The sequence below is a fragment of the Theropithecus gelada genome, chromosome X (genome assembly GCF_003255815.1).
Source record: "Theropithecus gelada isolate Dixy chromosome X, Tgel_1.0, whole genome shotgun sequence".
In the NCBI taxonomy this organism is placed as follows: Eukaryota; Metazoa; Chordata; class Mammalia; order Primates; family Cercopithecidae; genus Theropithecus; species Theropithecus gelada.
In genome coordinates this window covers 87,558,772-87,574,783 of record NC_037689.1, presented here as the reverse complement: position 1 = coordinate 87,574,783, position 16,012 = coordinate 87,558,772, and the positions used below count along the sequence as shown (strand labels likewise).

At 39.5% G+C, this 16,012-nt stretch overlaps 1 protein-coding gene across 4 annotated transcripts in view; it reads right to left on the bottom strand.

Moving 5' to 3' along the window:
- Positions 1 to 4,885: 4,885 nt before the first annotated feature.
- Positions 4,886 to 16,012, bottom strand: part of EDA2R (ectodysplasin A2 receptor) — a 46,677-nt gene continuing 35,550 nt past the window's right edge. For 2 of the 4 annotated variants that reach the window (XM_025373609.1, XM_025373608.1), the window contains exons 3-4: positions 9,576 to 9,649; positions 4,886 to 6,746 (exon numbers count right to left, since the gene is read on the bottom strand). In XM_025373609.1, coding sequence (XP_025229394.1) covers positions 6,370 to 6,746; positions 9,576 to 9,649 — 451 coding nt within the window. In that variant the 3' untranslated portion in view covers positions 4,886 to 6,369. Of the gene's footprint in view, positions 6,753 to 6,924; positions 6,982 to 9,484; positions 9,650 to 11,260; positions 11,347 to 11,891; positions 12,071 to 16,012 lie in introns of all 4 variants that reach the window. The other 2 variants (XM_025373606.1, XM_025373607.1) reach the window with 2 other exon arrangements.

The following is a 16,012-nucleotide window of genomic DNA, read 5'->3' as shown; positions in this document are numbered from 1 at the left end:
GACAAAGTATGGAAGTACAAAAGCACATGAGCAATAATCACTAAATATTGGTTTTTCATCCACCTTCTCTTTCACTGCACTACTCCTTAGAAAGGCGCTCTTAAGGAAGGTAATTCGCTCCCACTGGAAACCACAAGGAAGAAAGGCTTTGTAGAAGATAGCCAGATGACCGCACAGCTGCCTTCAGTGGGGATCCATTTTGTCCATACAGGCAGCATGTGAACTCCTAACACTCATGTGTACACAATTTCTGAGGACTTAAAAGACTAACTGCTGGGTATACAGAAACTTGCCAATCACACTGAGAACATAAAATGCAGTAGTATCATACCAGCCCAGAAATATGGAAGTGTTTTTAGTCCCCAGTGAAAAGGTTATTAACAATCACCTAAGAATCTTGTTTGACAGTTTGATAACTTGTCTTGTGCTTTGATCTATCTCTTCACAGAGATCTGATTTCCCATGTCCTTCTGGGGTATAGAGTGGGGACTCACTGCCTTTTGACAGGCACAGGCACACACTGAAATGAACTCCAAAACAGACAAGGGTTGCCTAAGTGCTAATCCTTTCTATGCCTTTATTGTCATTTATAAATCAGAGGATTCAATTTCTCCTACTGTACCACTATTCATAATTTTATCAAATGAGAATGCAAGGCCCAGTTAGGATTTAAAAAACGCCTTTTCTCAGAGGCATGATAAATACACAAGCCCTGGCCTCTTACCTCCTGGTAATTCCAGTCACTTCTCCCCCATTCTGTAGTGGTTCCCTCAACAAACCCTTCTACAGCCTGTGATAGTATTTCCCAATATATCTTTTCCTATACACACCCCTAAGCCTTAGTGGTTTCCTCTGTCCTTTCTCCTTTGGTTTGAGTGATACCTTCTAATTCTTCCTCCTCTAAGTTCTGCCTAGATGCTTTCTCTCCCTCTTTTCTCTAGGCTATGTAGGGTGTAGAGAGACTAAAAAGAAGAGAACTGAATAGGACTCAAGTTGTGTCTCTTTCTTTTGCACTGAATTGAGCAATTAAGTGGGGTGTGTGTGTGTGTGTGTGTATGTGAGAGAGAGAGAGAGAGAGAGAGAGAGAAAGAGAGAGCAAGAGATTGATTATGGAATCAACCCTGGTTATGAATGTTTTTTAGAAAGTAAATTAGTAAAGCAACAGTAGTCTACTCAGAGATCAGTAATCATAGAATATTTTTTAAAACAGCTTTATTGAGGAATATTCTACATATTATAAAATTCATTCATAATTTCATGTATACAAGTCAATGATTTTTATTAACTTTATTGAGTGGGGCAGACATCACCATAACTAAATTTTAGAACATTTTTATCCTTTAAGTAAGATCCATTATGCCTACTAACATTTAATTTTTTCTCTCATGGCCATTCCAAGGCAACCATTAATCTACATTCTGTCTTGATTAGCATGCTTTTTATGGACATTTGATATAGATGGAATCATACAATATATGGTCTCTTGTATCTGACTTATTTTACTTGACATGATTTGAGGTTCATCTACAATGTATCATGTGTCAAAAGTTCAATATTTTTTACTGCTGAATAGTATTCTATTATATGTATATACCACAACTTTTTATCTATTCATCAGTTGATGGACACTTGGGTTGTTTCCACTTTTTGGATATTATAAATAATGTTTTTATATTTGTATACAAGTATTGTATGTACATATGTTTTTGATTATATTGAGTATATATCTAGGAGTAATATTACTGGACCATACTCTAGCTTTAGCTTTTAGAGAAACTGCCAGACTGTTTTCAAAAGTGGCTATGTCATTTTATAATTCTACCAGCAATATATGAGGTTTCACATTTCTCCATATGCTTGCCAGCATGTGTTGTTGTCAAGATTATAGAATATTAAAGATGGAAGGAAACTTGATTTTCCTACCTCTTAAATTATAGTAAAGTATAGCATTCAAAATTAAATAGTGTCTCTTTAGGTGGTCTCTTTCACTTGGTAAGATTATCAACACAAATACAGGCCCTGAAAGGGTAAGGCAGTACTCTTAACAAGTCTAGCTAGAATATGCTTGTATTTTAAGAAATTATGAACAAAATGAAAACACACACACACACACACACACACACAATCAAATTCCTAAAGATTTTGCAGACCTCAGAAGACGTACACAGTTCCCTTAGGACCATGGAACCCTGTTTGATAAGTATTAGTTTAGAACACAACAGTTTCTAGGAGATTCTTATCTCAGAGAAGAATATAAATGGCATAAACAATTTCAGAAAAAGAAAGAGAGCTTGTACTATAACCCAGATCTCCTGTGTGACAAGTCAGTGAATTCCATCACTACTGATGTCACGTCCAATGATCAAAAACACATTTTTTGCTGTGCTCACTGAGAAAAGACACACGAGCAAAATGATTCACCAGGTTCTCTGAAAGTAGAGGAATAAACAAGGTGTTTGGATATATTTATGTTTATTGGCCAATATGAAATGTTTGCAGAGTATCATAAACAAACACAGCCCTGTCACTATCTACACATGCATATAGCTCAAGATTTAACAAAATCTCTATAAACCATTTATGAGAAAAAAATAATTAAAATGTACCAATATTCAATGTAAAACACCGAAGACCTAGCTAGTAAGGTGAGGTTGGTAGGGAGGAGGGAGACAGAAGGGATTATGATCTCAATGTGACAGGGCTGTATGTTGTGGAGGGGTATGCTGTAGTGCTGAATCCTTTCCTAGCCTGGATCTGAGAATCTTGGAGGAAAAAATTGTTTTCCCAGACTCACTCCTGTAAAAATCCAAGTCAAAGTATATGGAGAGAAAAACAGTAATCCAAAAAAAAAAAAACAAAACAAAACAAAAAACAAAAAACAAAACAAAAAAAAAATTCATTCTCAGCAAATACCTCCCCTTCCTTACAAACAAAAACTACATTTTTTTTTTTTTTTTTTTTGACTAGTTCATTTAGAGACAACTTAACTACTGTTTAGGCTCAAGGGTATGTTGAATATGTTTTTATCAAATGTACTTTGTGCTTCCACTAATAACCCCTTTGTAGAAAGATACATAAAAGCACAGTGCTCAAAGAAATAAGTCTCAGCATTGAAAAGGAAATCTGTAAAAAAAACTCTCCTGAAGCAAATACTCAACTATTACATTTGCCCTGGCCAAACAGAAATTATAAAGAAAAACATCCTTCAATTCACCTTTACCCAAAATACCCTAAAATGCAAAGCCAATTGCCGCCTCCAATTGCTGAACCTCAAAAAGTTGGCATTAAGGTGATGCTGGGTATGACTTGGGCTGTTCACATAACATTCATGCCATGAGCAAGCACACTGAAGAAGGTTTACTCTGTCACTTTATCACATTTTTGTTGTTATTATTATTATTATTATTACTGTGTTACAATCATTATCTTTCCTCTAGAGTGGCAGTGTTAAATGTGAGCTTGAACCACTGCCAGCCACATGGCAACCTTTGAATACCTGCAGTCTGCTCAAATCCAATAATCCTCTGTCTGGATACTACTTCTACCAGAAGGTATAAACACAATCAGTGTAAGCCAGTGAGATAAGAATAACCTGTTGCTATTGCAGAAAAAAAAAAAACCAAAAAACCCAAAACAGCAAACCTAAAGGCCAAGGCCTAAAACCTTGGTTACCACATATTTGCTAATACCTGTGTGGGGCCAGACTGCTTGCTTGGTACCGGCTTGTATTTCAATTGCATCTAATCCTCAGTCCAGTACAATGGGACCTTTTTGCTTTTTCCCAAGTGCTTTTAGTAATCTGATCAACTGGTTGACCCAGGGGCCCTTAATCAGTGTTTGCAGATGGACTAACCCAAAAGATGTATTTAATAAAATTCTAAAAGCAAAACTCTTGCTGTAGAGAACACTCTTTTGCCAGAGTGAGAACCTGGTGATGAAGTGCACATTCTGTCTAATGTACTTAATAAACCACCTAATACTTGTGGGACAGGAACTAGCTGTACAAGTTTCAGACAGATTCTCAGGTAATAAAGAATACAACCTCCAAGGAGCTTGTTTTTCTCTGAGCATGAGATGTATAGGTGGGAGCTAAAGGCAAAAAGACGATTGAGAAAGAATCAAAGGGGAACAGTGGTGAGAGAGCTGGGATTGAATTGACATTTCAATAGAAAGATGCATACTCAGATGTCCTTAAATGGATTGGGGGCTGTCTTTGAGGGACTGCTTGGGTGTAGTTTGGGGAACCCAGGCCCCAGAAGGAAGATTATTTTGACTCAGAAATGTTATTTAAGGTTCCAAAATGGCAAACATCAACCCTTCTCCCTGCTGAGGGTGGTGAGCACCTCAAATACAGGGTGAGGCCCCAGGGATCTAAAGGGAAAATGTTTGCCCTGCCTCATGCTGCAACGCAGCAGTCTGAGACATGAGCTTGTGAATTATGGCACCAGCCTCCCCCAAGATAGATATTAATACGTGTGTGTGTGTATGTATATGTGTGTGTGAGTGTGTGAGAGTGTGTGTGTGTGTGTGTGTATGTTGAGGAGGGAGGCTGTGTGGAGGAGCTAAAAGGGGAGAAGGGCTTGATTTTGTCCCTAAAGTGCTAGGTAGATGTGCTGACACAATTTTGAGAGGCTTACCTGACCAAAAATGCAGGCATGGAAACCCTACCTCATTCACTGTCCTCTCTCCTCTTCTCTATAATCAAGTTGAGCTAGGAACATATCTGGTAGTCCCATGAATGTGGAATCTGGCTCCCCAGACTACAACAGGGAAGCAAGAAATGCTCCAGATCAGTCCTGGTGAATGGGACAGGATATGCCACATCTGTAGAGTATTCTGGTGTTATGGGACAGGATATGCCACATCTGTAGAGTATTAGCTCTTGCGGACACCCCATTTCAGGCCCCTGCTGCTGTTGTGGTATAGCAACAAGGAAGCAGAGTCCAGAGAGAACAACTGGCTGCCAGGAGCCAAAGAGACTTAGGGAGGGAGCAGATCAAGTTAGAAACATGTGGGTAAATGTCACGAGTACCCTTCTCTCTCTACCCCTCCAAATATCACAGGTTAAGCCAATGGTTGAGGATGTAATAGTAGAAACACATTACTTAGATAGGGATATGACAATTCTACCCTATTCTACATTGGTGAAACCATTTATCCTGAAGATGGGTTTAGTTCTAAGCTCCACATACTTTAGAAGAACCTAAAGTGGTATTCTCCAGAGAGGCAATGTTGTCTTCAAGCCTCTGCAGGGCTATCTTAAAGCACAGGAAACTGATGAGGTCTGTCTGGCACAAGGAACAGAGCCAGGATGGATAGGCGGGTACTATAGGGAAAGCTCTTTCTTACATTGAGCTCAAATCCACCAGTCACAATTGTATATGTTGTAATATACATTGAGTAGTAGTCAGCCCTCTGCCACCTCAAGTATGTGAGCAAGGACTACACAAACTCTTAGTGGGGATATTATAAAATGAACCCAAGCCTTGGAAGAAGAACTGGACTAGATAACCTTGAAGGTACCTAAGTTGACTGATTTGATATCAGTTATAACTTTCAAATTTGATATCACTTATGACTTTCAAATGTACATTTGTTCACATTTTCTTAGGTTGGATGCAGGGAGCAGGGAAGACATTGGGAGAGCTGAAAATGTATTAACTGAAGAAATACAGAATTGAACAGTGCAAGATATTTGGTTAGTTGAAAACTGGGAATCTACCTACTCTTCTACCTCATGCTACGTAAGCCTTTGAGAAACCAACATTGGCTATCAAATGGTTGCAATGGTGGAGTTGGACCAACTCTAAAATGTAATTCTTGCCCAGTTCTAGCCCACTAATTTGCTCTGTGACTTTGAGAAACTAACTTTCCCTCTCTGTGTCTCAGTTCCTGCCTCTGTAAAACGTAAAATGAAGGGATATACGCACAAGGTTTGTATAGTTATTAGGGAATGGAGGTTGATTTGAAATGTAGGGTTTCCAGATGACAAGGCTTGTATATATTTTTTTCTACTGTGCTATGTTGCTTGTACACATAAAGGGAGATACCTGAATATGACCATTAGATAGTGGCACCCTGAGACAGCTTGAAAAAGGCCAGAATGGAGAGACTGGTGTCATGACAACCTTGCCAGTTCCCTGACAGCTGCAGACCCAGAAGTGTGATATCTATCTGGCTTAAAAGTATAGCATCACCACTGTTGCCCCTCCACCCACAAGTGTTCCTAGCTTTCTGCTGTTCCTCCACTCCTAGTAAACAATAATATTCCAGAGGGGAATTCCTTGAGGCTAGTCCTTAATTTCTGTTTTGTTTTCTGTTGTTGTTTTTATTTTTTCTGATCCACCTTTCTAGCTCACCTCATTAGAGTTAAGGGCTGGGAACTTCAAAGGTCACATTGAGCTCCAGTCTGTCTCCAGTGTTTTCGGTTGTGTTTCCCCTCAAGGTCTCAGCTCCAGTATAGGAGGCAGAGCTGGAAAACTTTTGCAGGTCCAGCTCTGTGCATTCGATGGGGTTGTGGACCCAGTGGGAGTGGCTCTCTGAGGCGCAGGAGGCCGTGGTAAAGGAATCCTGTGTGGGGAAGCCACTAGTCGAGCTGCAGTCGTCCTCGAGGATAGGGTTAAGTGGCTGGGTCTGAAAGATGCTCTCACTCATTTGGGGCTCAGGACTGGTCTCCTTGCTGGGTGCCATGGGGAAGAGAGATTCCTCCTCTGCTGTTTTATCAGCCTGAAACTTCAGCGAACCTCCTGCACCTCGAAGCAGAAAGCCACTGGGTTACCCAAAAGCAGGGGCTCTTCTCAACTGGGCACTCGGTACTGAGCACAAGATAGGGAAAAGTCTGGGAGCTGATTCTTCCCTTCCTCTCCCTGGGGACTAGAGCACGTAGCACCAGGCTGAGGTGACACAGTTCAGAAACATACTTACATTCGGGTATCAGATTGAGGCTACCTGGTACTGGATCAGGGAAAATAATCAATTTCTCTAGAGAAAAGGACACCTTTGTGGGAAACAGGAATTTGATACCGTCTCCCTTGCCATTTGGTCTGGTCTTATGTCTATGTACATTAAGTTATATGGCAAACTAGACTCTGCAGATGGAATTAAGGTTATGGATCTCAAAATAGGGAGAGAATCCTGGATTACTTTATGGATCCAATGTAATCCTGTGTCCCTAAAAGCAGAAGAGGAAGGCAGAGGAGATAGAGAGTATCAGAGAGATGTGGCATGCGAAGAACTCACCATTGCTAGTTTTGAAAATAGAAGGGGACCATGAGTCAAAGAATGTAAGTGGCCCTAGAGGCTTACAGCTGGCAAGGAAATGGGACCTAAGTCCTTTAACTGCATAGACCTGAATTCTGCCACCTTTGTGCATGATCAAGCAAACAGATTCTCTCCCAGAGACTCCAGAAAGAAACACAGCCCTGCTAATATCTTAATTTTGGCATTGTTTGAGACTCTAAGCAGAGACCAAATTAAGCCTACTGAACTTCTGAGCTATGGAAACTGTGAGATAATAAGCTACTAAATGTGTGGTAATTTGTTATGGCCATGATAGAAAAGTAATATCCCCTTTATGCATGGGTCCAATTCAACATCAGGTCACAAACTGAGAACCTATGGGATGTGTTTGGCCTCTTTGCTTTGGTTGTGATTTTGTTCTTTATTCAAATTCATTGACTATGTTTTACACAATTTCAGTAAAAAAAATCCAGATTTCTAAATTCTCTTGAAAATGTAGAAGATCTTGCAACATTAAATTTTTCCACGTGGTTACAAAGAGCTGGAGCCAAGTAGTGGGATTCCCCTTTTGATAAGGGATGTGCTCTCTAGTTTGCCACAGTTGCTACTTTTCTCTCTTGCAATCTTACATTGGATCTAATTCACACATACATCTCATCCCTGTATGTGTATAAGTCAGTGACTCCTGAAAAAGTTTTCCAAAGTGAGGAAATGTTTAGCCTTCCTACCCCTTATAAAAACAGTGAGGAAACTGCCTGCCTTCATATTCCAAGCAGGTTACCACATTATTATCTTCAGGATAGAAGGAGAGCAGAAAAGGGTTACCCATCTCTCCTCTCCGGAAGCAGCTCTCTGATATTCTCTCCTTTTCATCTTCTTGACCCTGGAGTCCAAATGCTTCATTGTTCATGTTTCATGTCCACACATCCAGGGCCTAAGCAACAACTCTTATCTGGGACACTGGCCTCCAAAGTCAGAAACAGGAATGTCTACCCTGAGTCACAGTATCCCAGGAGCTAGCAAGAAGTAGACTTTGAGAAAAATCATAAAGGGACAACAGTGTTCCCCTTGTATCCTGCAGCCCATGAAATGCTATATTCATCTCCAATTAAGCCAGGGCACAACCAAATATACCTCTTGGGCTTTTCAAGATCAACTGCTAGGCCCCAGAGCCAAACTGACTAAGGCAAATTTAAGTTAGCAGGATCTTCCCACACAAATACTGCTGCTTTGGACACAAAGATGAAAAGGAGTCCTTAGCACTCTTTTATCTAGTGAACTTTATCCTCCCTCTTATAAATCAACTTCATTCTCTGATCTGAGTTCCTGTTTCAGTGTCCCTGCCTAACTCTCAGTTCCCTTAATGGCACTGAAGCTGCACTGAACCTTGGTACTCTTGGCTGGAGTTCTAACTCTTTGCCTGGTCCTGACCAGCCACCTTCCCACCTCCTCCATCTTTTCCCTCAGTGAGCTGGATTTTCTGTCCCCCATTCTTGTCTAGTAGCTAAAGTTGTGCTTAATAGAAATAACAATGTTATTGTGACTTTAAATATGATTTTCCATCTGGAATTTTGCATGGCCATCTGATACGGACTGGACTAGACCTCTTGGACATCAGTATTATCTGAGGGAAAAAGTCTAGGTTTGCCGACTCCTCTGGACATAGGGCTTTCAGTTATCCCCATTTGTGAAGTTATTATACTAATAGCAGTTGCCTTAGACCTCAATCACTTTTATTACAGACGTATCTCAGATATAGCCGAGCCTTCCTCATTCATGACATGCTTTATAATTTATACCTACTAGTATAGATATAAAGAATTGGAAAAAATCTCAGAAATCAACAAATCCAATCCTGTCTCTTATCTTAAAGATTAAGAAGAAAGAGGTCTGAAGAGGCTAGATGACTTGTCTAAGGTTTCATGGTGATTTAGAGGTAAATGTAGAACCTAGGTCTCCAGATTCCTTTCCTGAGGGGTTTCCCACCATACCATGTTCCTTTAAAAACCCCTGAAACATAATGAACCAGGTCTTCTAAACTCTCAGGGTTGGCTTCAGTAATCTCTGAAGTCCCATGCTTTCTATTGCAGCCCCAGATAGTTCCCCAGGCCAACAGAAGACTATTCATGGGGTTTTCAAGCATCGTAGAAAAGGCCCATTATCTCTCAACCCCAGAACATTCCTCTATTCTGCCAATAAGAGCCTTGTTCCTCATTCATGTGAAACATGAAACAGCCACCCTTACCACGCTGGCAATGTCTGTTGAAGAACTGCTTGCAGTAGAGGAAGAAGAGCCCCAGGAAGGCCAGGGTAAACACCACTAGCAGGCTGCTCACCAGTGCAACAAGTGCGGCCTCCTGAGGGGGCACTGTGGGTGCATCTGCCTCCACTAAGCTCAACTGGAAGGCACCTGTAAGACAGAAAAATGGGGGAAGTCAGTTAGTGTGGGCAGTAAACAATCACACTGACCCTGGGCCTGGACTTCCTCAGGCTGTCACCCTTCTCCCTAGGGCCTTCCCCAATTAGGGTGGCTATGCTCATTTTGCTTCTTTCTAGAGCAGGCAAAATCATGAAGAACAAGGCAAAAGAATTTGTATATACTGCTGGTATGTACAAATTAGTACAATTAATCGAAGATGCACATATCCTATGATCTTTCTATGCCACATCTAATTATACAATCCAGATCAATGGAAACAAGCTAAAACATTCATCAGTAGAGCACAAGATAGACAAATCATGATATAATCCTAAAATCTTACAACACTTAGAGACCTTTATGGATCAGTATGAATAATATAGAGGGGAAAAAGAAAGTTGAGAAACAGAACATAGAGCTTGATATCGCTTCTATAAAACATTATAAAATACATAATAATAGCATATATCGGTTATGAATATGCACATATATCACAAAAGAACCCAAGTATTAAAACATTAGTGGAGAGTATGGCAGAGGCATGGTGCTCACCAATTATCCACATACTCCCATGTGTTCCCCTTATGCCCTTGCAGTAAGGCCATAAGAGTACTTCTGGCCAATGAACTGTGAGTTGAAATGACATGTGTCACTTCCAGACTGAGGCAGTTAAGAACCAATATGTCTCCTCCATCTCTTCCCCTGTATCATCGACCTGGAAGACATATGGTCTAGAGTGCATGGTCAAATGATGTAGGAAGGCCTTTGCACAGTAAAAAGAATAAACTTTTATTGTATAAATTCACTGAAATTTTGCAGTTTGTTTGTTACTGTAGCATAGCCTACCAACAGAATACATACAATTTCAGGATAGTGGTTGTATCTGAGGAGGTAGGGAGGTAACAGGACTCTGCGAGAATCTAAAAGAGAATTCCATTACCTCTGTGGAATCTTCATTCTTTTAAAAAATCTGAAGCAAATATGCAAAATGCTATGATTTATTAACTTTGGATAGATGCTGGGTAATTGCATTTTAATTTTACATTTTTCTGCACTTAAAAAATATTTCTACATGTTTGAAATTTTTCATGATTTAAAAAATATATCACTAATTTTAAAATAGTAAGTAAGCAAATAGATGGTAGACAAAAAAGACAGATGACCTGATAAATGGATAGTGATATAGGCATAGATTGGACCCTGGTTCTTCATTCAGCCTCTTACAAGTCCTCAGCTCTAAGGGCTCCTATATACTTTGTATAATAGTAATACCTCATAAGTGTACAAATATTATAATTTGTAAAGTGCTTCCTAATATCCATTTTATCATTAGACCTAGACACCCACCACAGAAAGTATGAAGAAAAATGATTATCATGACTCACCCTTTTTTCAGAGGTGGGAAATGAGGTTCAATGAGATTGAATGATTTGCACAGAGTTGCAAAAATAATATGTTGTAAAACGAGAATTCTAATCTGATTACCTTGCTACTCTACTCTACATGAAAAGGTATGAGGGGATAGGGGAAGTATTTACTACCCTATCTTGTTGCCACCCCATGGAATGTGGAGAAAAGGGAAGAAGAGAACTGGGTACACACATTGAACTTCGGAGGTGGGAGTCTGCTTCGTGCACGGGATGCACTCTTGCTCCTGCAGGCCTCCAATGCGTGTCTTTCGGTAGAACCTGTGTTCAGAGCAATTAGGAATGGCAGGGTGATCAAACAAGCAATGAACGTGGACCAGTTCGTCCTGGGAAAGCAGCTCCTAAGAATCTTGCCAACCTGAAAGTAAGTGCCCACCCCTCATTCTGAGTTATCTGCCTCTGTGTCTTATTCTGACTCAGAGACCCAGGCAGACACTCTACTTCTTCCCCCATTCATCACACCTTGTAGCCAAAAGGAGACCTAATTCCACAAGAGAGGGGTGCACTGCTTTGCTACCAAGTACATCATAGCTTCTTTTAAGTCTACAGTGAGATTTACCTTGAACTTTGGTCTTTGGCTGAGAATGATGATGAAAAAGCTGTCAAGTACTCATCTGTGACTGACAATGTGCTAAGCACTTTATAGAGGGATCTTGGGAAGACACCACTTCTCTCTTCTTGGAGCTTAAACTGAATATTATGTTGATAGGTAGAATACTTCAACTAGGTTCTGAGAGCTGAGGATGGGAGAGACCTCCAACAGCTAGAAAAGCCCAGACAAGCTTGGTCTCATAAAGCAGGCTCACCTGGGCAGACAGTCCCCACAGACAGCATTAGAGGTAGCTGTGCAGTTGACCTTCTGAACACGATTGATGACAGCACAGGTGATGCAACTCTGACATCTGTGGTGGCCCCAACTGCTTTTGTACCTGCGAGGAGGGCAGGCTGTGCAGTAGGCATCTCCACCCTCTCCATAACCACAATCCTGTAGAGAGATGGGAGGTGTTAATATTGCTTTATAGGAGCTTGGAGATGGGATCACCTGTGGGACAAGTGGAAATGCACAGAGTAGTATTTTTCAACTTGCAACCCCATTACTAAGTCATAAAACCCATTCACTAGCTTCCAGCCAGCATTGAAAGATAAAATAAAACAAAATAGAATAATAATATCAACTATAAGAGTATACAGAATGAAGTAAAGCTAAGTATTTGTATCAGTCAGCATAGGCTATGCTGTAGTATGGCAAAAATCAAACCCTAAATCTCAGTGTCTTAAAAGAATAAAAGTTTATTTCTCACTCATCATATTTGCCTACCAGGGGGTTCCTGAGGACTCTGCTGTACATCATCCTCAATGGGGTACCCAGGGTTACAGAAGCTTTATTTTTGTGCTTTTATGATTGAAACATTCTGAACTGTGTACAAGCTCTTAAAGTTTTCCCCCAGAAATGACCCATATTGCTTTACTCACATGTCCTTGGCCATACATATCACATCATCATTAATAACTACAAAGGGTACAAGAAAATGCAATTCTACAATGTGACAGAATGTGGGGAGCTGAAATATTTGACAAATAGTCATAAGCACTACCCACATCAGTACTGTTTTATAAAAGTTTTCTAGATAAAATGCATGAAAGTATACATTGAGTTGTGACAAAAAGTTATTTCTTACTCTAGGTCATGGTAAAAAAATGTTTGAATGTCAATGGTATAGATGAGAGGCAAACACTCTAGTTGGCTCTTATCTCAGCTCTGGTACTAAGTTTGGCCATACTCCTTCCCCCCCGACCCCCAATTTCTGGGCATCAGAAGTCCCAACACTGAGTAAATTGGAATAAATCTTCTCTAAAGATTATTAAAGCTGACAGCCTAACCCCAACAGGAACAAGGTTCCTGCCTGATACCAGTCACAGCTCTTTCTCAAAGAAACAACTCTAGTTGTAGAAGGATATTAATTGTATGCAAGTTGTAGCAGAAGCTGGCTGGTTGTTCACTTAATCTATTTTTTATTTCTCCTGGGAACACCACTAGCCTATATTCTTTAACTCCACTGCAATGAAGTGGGGGCATGTGCATCATTTTTAGCCAATGAAATACGGATACTAATATTGTTTGCATTCCCAGGCCTGACTCAAAAACATGTCCTGTGTGATACTTAAATTTTCTTCATACATTCATTTTCCAGTGCTTGCTGACACCGCTGGAAACCTTGGAATAAATATATTAAGAATGATAGAGGAAACCAGATAAAATGGAGGAGTAGGCAGCTTCAAGCTCTTATGCCCCCAAAGAAACACAGAAAAACAAGCAGGAACTGTCATAATCAATGTTGTCAGAACTCTGGAAAGCATTCAAAGGCTTACATGAATCATGTAAATGTTAAATCAATAAAAAGCCACTTGAAAATAATAGGAAAGTAGTTTTCTGCTATTTTTACTTGTACTTGTTACATCCCTCACCGCAGAGCAGTGGCAATCCTAAAGTAGTGTAAGTCTTAAAGTAGTCTCAGCCTGTATTCCTAGTGTGAGACCTCAGTACCTGATTCCAGAGTGAGCTAAGCAAAACTTATTGACAAATTACTGTGTATGTCTGTCCTAACCTCTTTGAGGGCTATTTGAAGGCCTGATATAAGGTATTTATGTATGTTCTACTCGATTCAGAATGCAGATTGGAAAAGTGATGGGCACTCTTTCAAGATGCTGCAAGACAAACTAACAAACCACAATGCCTAAGGCAATGATTATGGATTAAGAAATAAAACAGACTGTCTGAATCTGGAAGCAAAAGCTGGGCGGGGGTTCCTTTAGAAATAAGGACATTCAAAAGTATCCATGTGGAGGAATTTAGAAAGGTATGTGCATACAAGACACATGCTCACAAAATACTAGTGGAGACCTAAAGCTTACATGTCAGACTGATCCCTAAGTTAAGTGCACATCTGGCTAACTGTTTAAGGAGTGCCTCAGCACAGAGCCAATCTAAAAATGTGATAGAAGTGTGTGACTATTTTTTCTTTTGGTGGTTGTTGTCATTTTTTAACTTTTAGCATTCAATGAAATTGCTGTCCAAACATTAGCTGAACATGAGTTAAATTAGCATAGGTTTCAATGACGATGCACGACAAAAAATAGTCCCTACAAAAATAGTTTGGAAAAACACCTAAACAAATGGAGTGCTAGCCTAGGCAACATGGCAAAGCCCTGTCTCTACCAAAAATACAAAAATTAGTTGGGCATGGTGGCATGCACCTGTGGTCCCAGCTACTCAGGTGGCTACGTTGGGAGGATCGCTAGAGCCCAGGAAGTGGAGGCTGCAGTCAGCAATAACCATGACACCACACTCCAGTCGGGGTGACAGAGCAACACCCAGTCTCAAACAAAATAATAATAATAATAATAATAATAATAATAATAATAATAACAGAAGGACTACTATAGCCTTCAACAACACAAATCTAGAAAAAAATAAATAAATAAACAAAAATGAAACAGGTAAATGTGAGGAAGAGGGGGAATCTAACTTCCAGAGTTACTTCATTACAATACAAAACTGCCCAGTTTTTAACAACAAAAAGTAAATCACGTAGTGTAAAAAGAAACAGGCAACTGTGGCCCATTCAAAGGAACAAGAAAAAGAAAGAACTGAGACTATTCTTGAGGAAGCCCAGACATTGCACTTAGTAAACAAAGACTAAAAGAACCGTCTTAAATTTGCTCAAAGACAAACATGGACAAAGAATTAAAAGAAATCAGGAAACAAATGTATAAACAAAGTGAGAATATTGGTAAAGAAAAATTGTAAAAAGGAACCAAACATAAATGCTGGAGCTAAAAAGTAAGATAAATGAAATGAAAACTTCACTAGAGAATCTGCGTAGGTAAAAGAAAAAATGAGCAAACCTGAATGTAGGACAATTTAAATTATCAAGTCTGAGGAGAAGAAAGTAAACAGAACATAAGGAACTTGTGGAACATCATGCAGGTGACCAATATATGCATTACGGGATTCCCAGAAAAAAAATAGGGAGATGAGGAACGAGAATGACTATTTGAAGAAATAATGGCTTAAAACTTCTCAAATTTGATGAAAGACATAAATTTACCCATCCACGATGCTCAAGAAACTCCAAGCAGAGTAAACATAAAGAGACCCGTGCTGAGATACCCTATCAACAAAATGTTTATAGCTGAAAACAAAAAGAAAATATTGAAAATGAAGAGTGAAATTATTTGTCAAGTAAAGGTATTCTCAGTAAGATTCAAAGCATATTTCTCATCACAAAGTGCAGAGACTTAAAGTCCGTGAGATGACATATATAAGTGCCTAAACAAATAAACTGTTAACCAAGAACTCTATATATAGCAAAAAACTTCTTCAAAAATAAAGGAATAATTAAAATATCCCTAGATAAACAACAGCTGATTGATATCACTAGACCTGACTATAAGAAGGGAATCCTTCAGGCTGAAATGAACAGACAATGGACAATAACCCAAAGCCATACAAAGAGTAAATATCTCTGGTAAAGGTAATTGCATGAAAAAATATGATTCCACTTATATGAAATATCTAGAATAGGAAAATTTGTAGAGATAGAGAGTAGAGGCTATCAGGTACTTTGGGGAGGGAGAAATTGGGTTATTGCTTAACGCATACAGAGATTGTATTGGGGTAATAAAAAGTCTTAGAAATAAAGGGGTGATGGTTGCATAACATTGTGAATATGATTAATGCTACTGAATTATACACTTACAGTGGCTAATACAGCAAATTTGAGATTATATATTTTACCATAACCTTAAAAATCATAATGCAGTATACAAAAAACCATGAATTGTAAACTTACATGGGTGAATTGCCTGGTAGGTGAACTGTAGTTTAATAAGGCTGTTTAAAAAATACAGAGCTCCTATCAGCCTG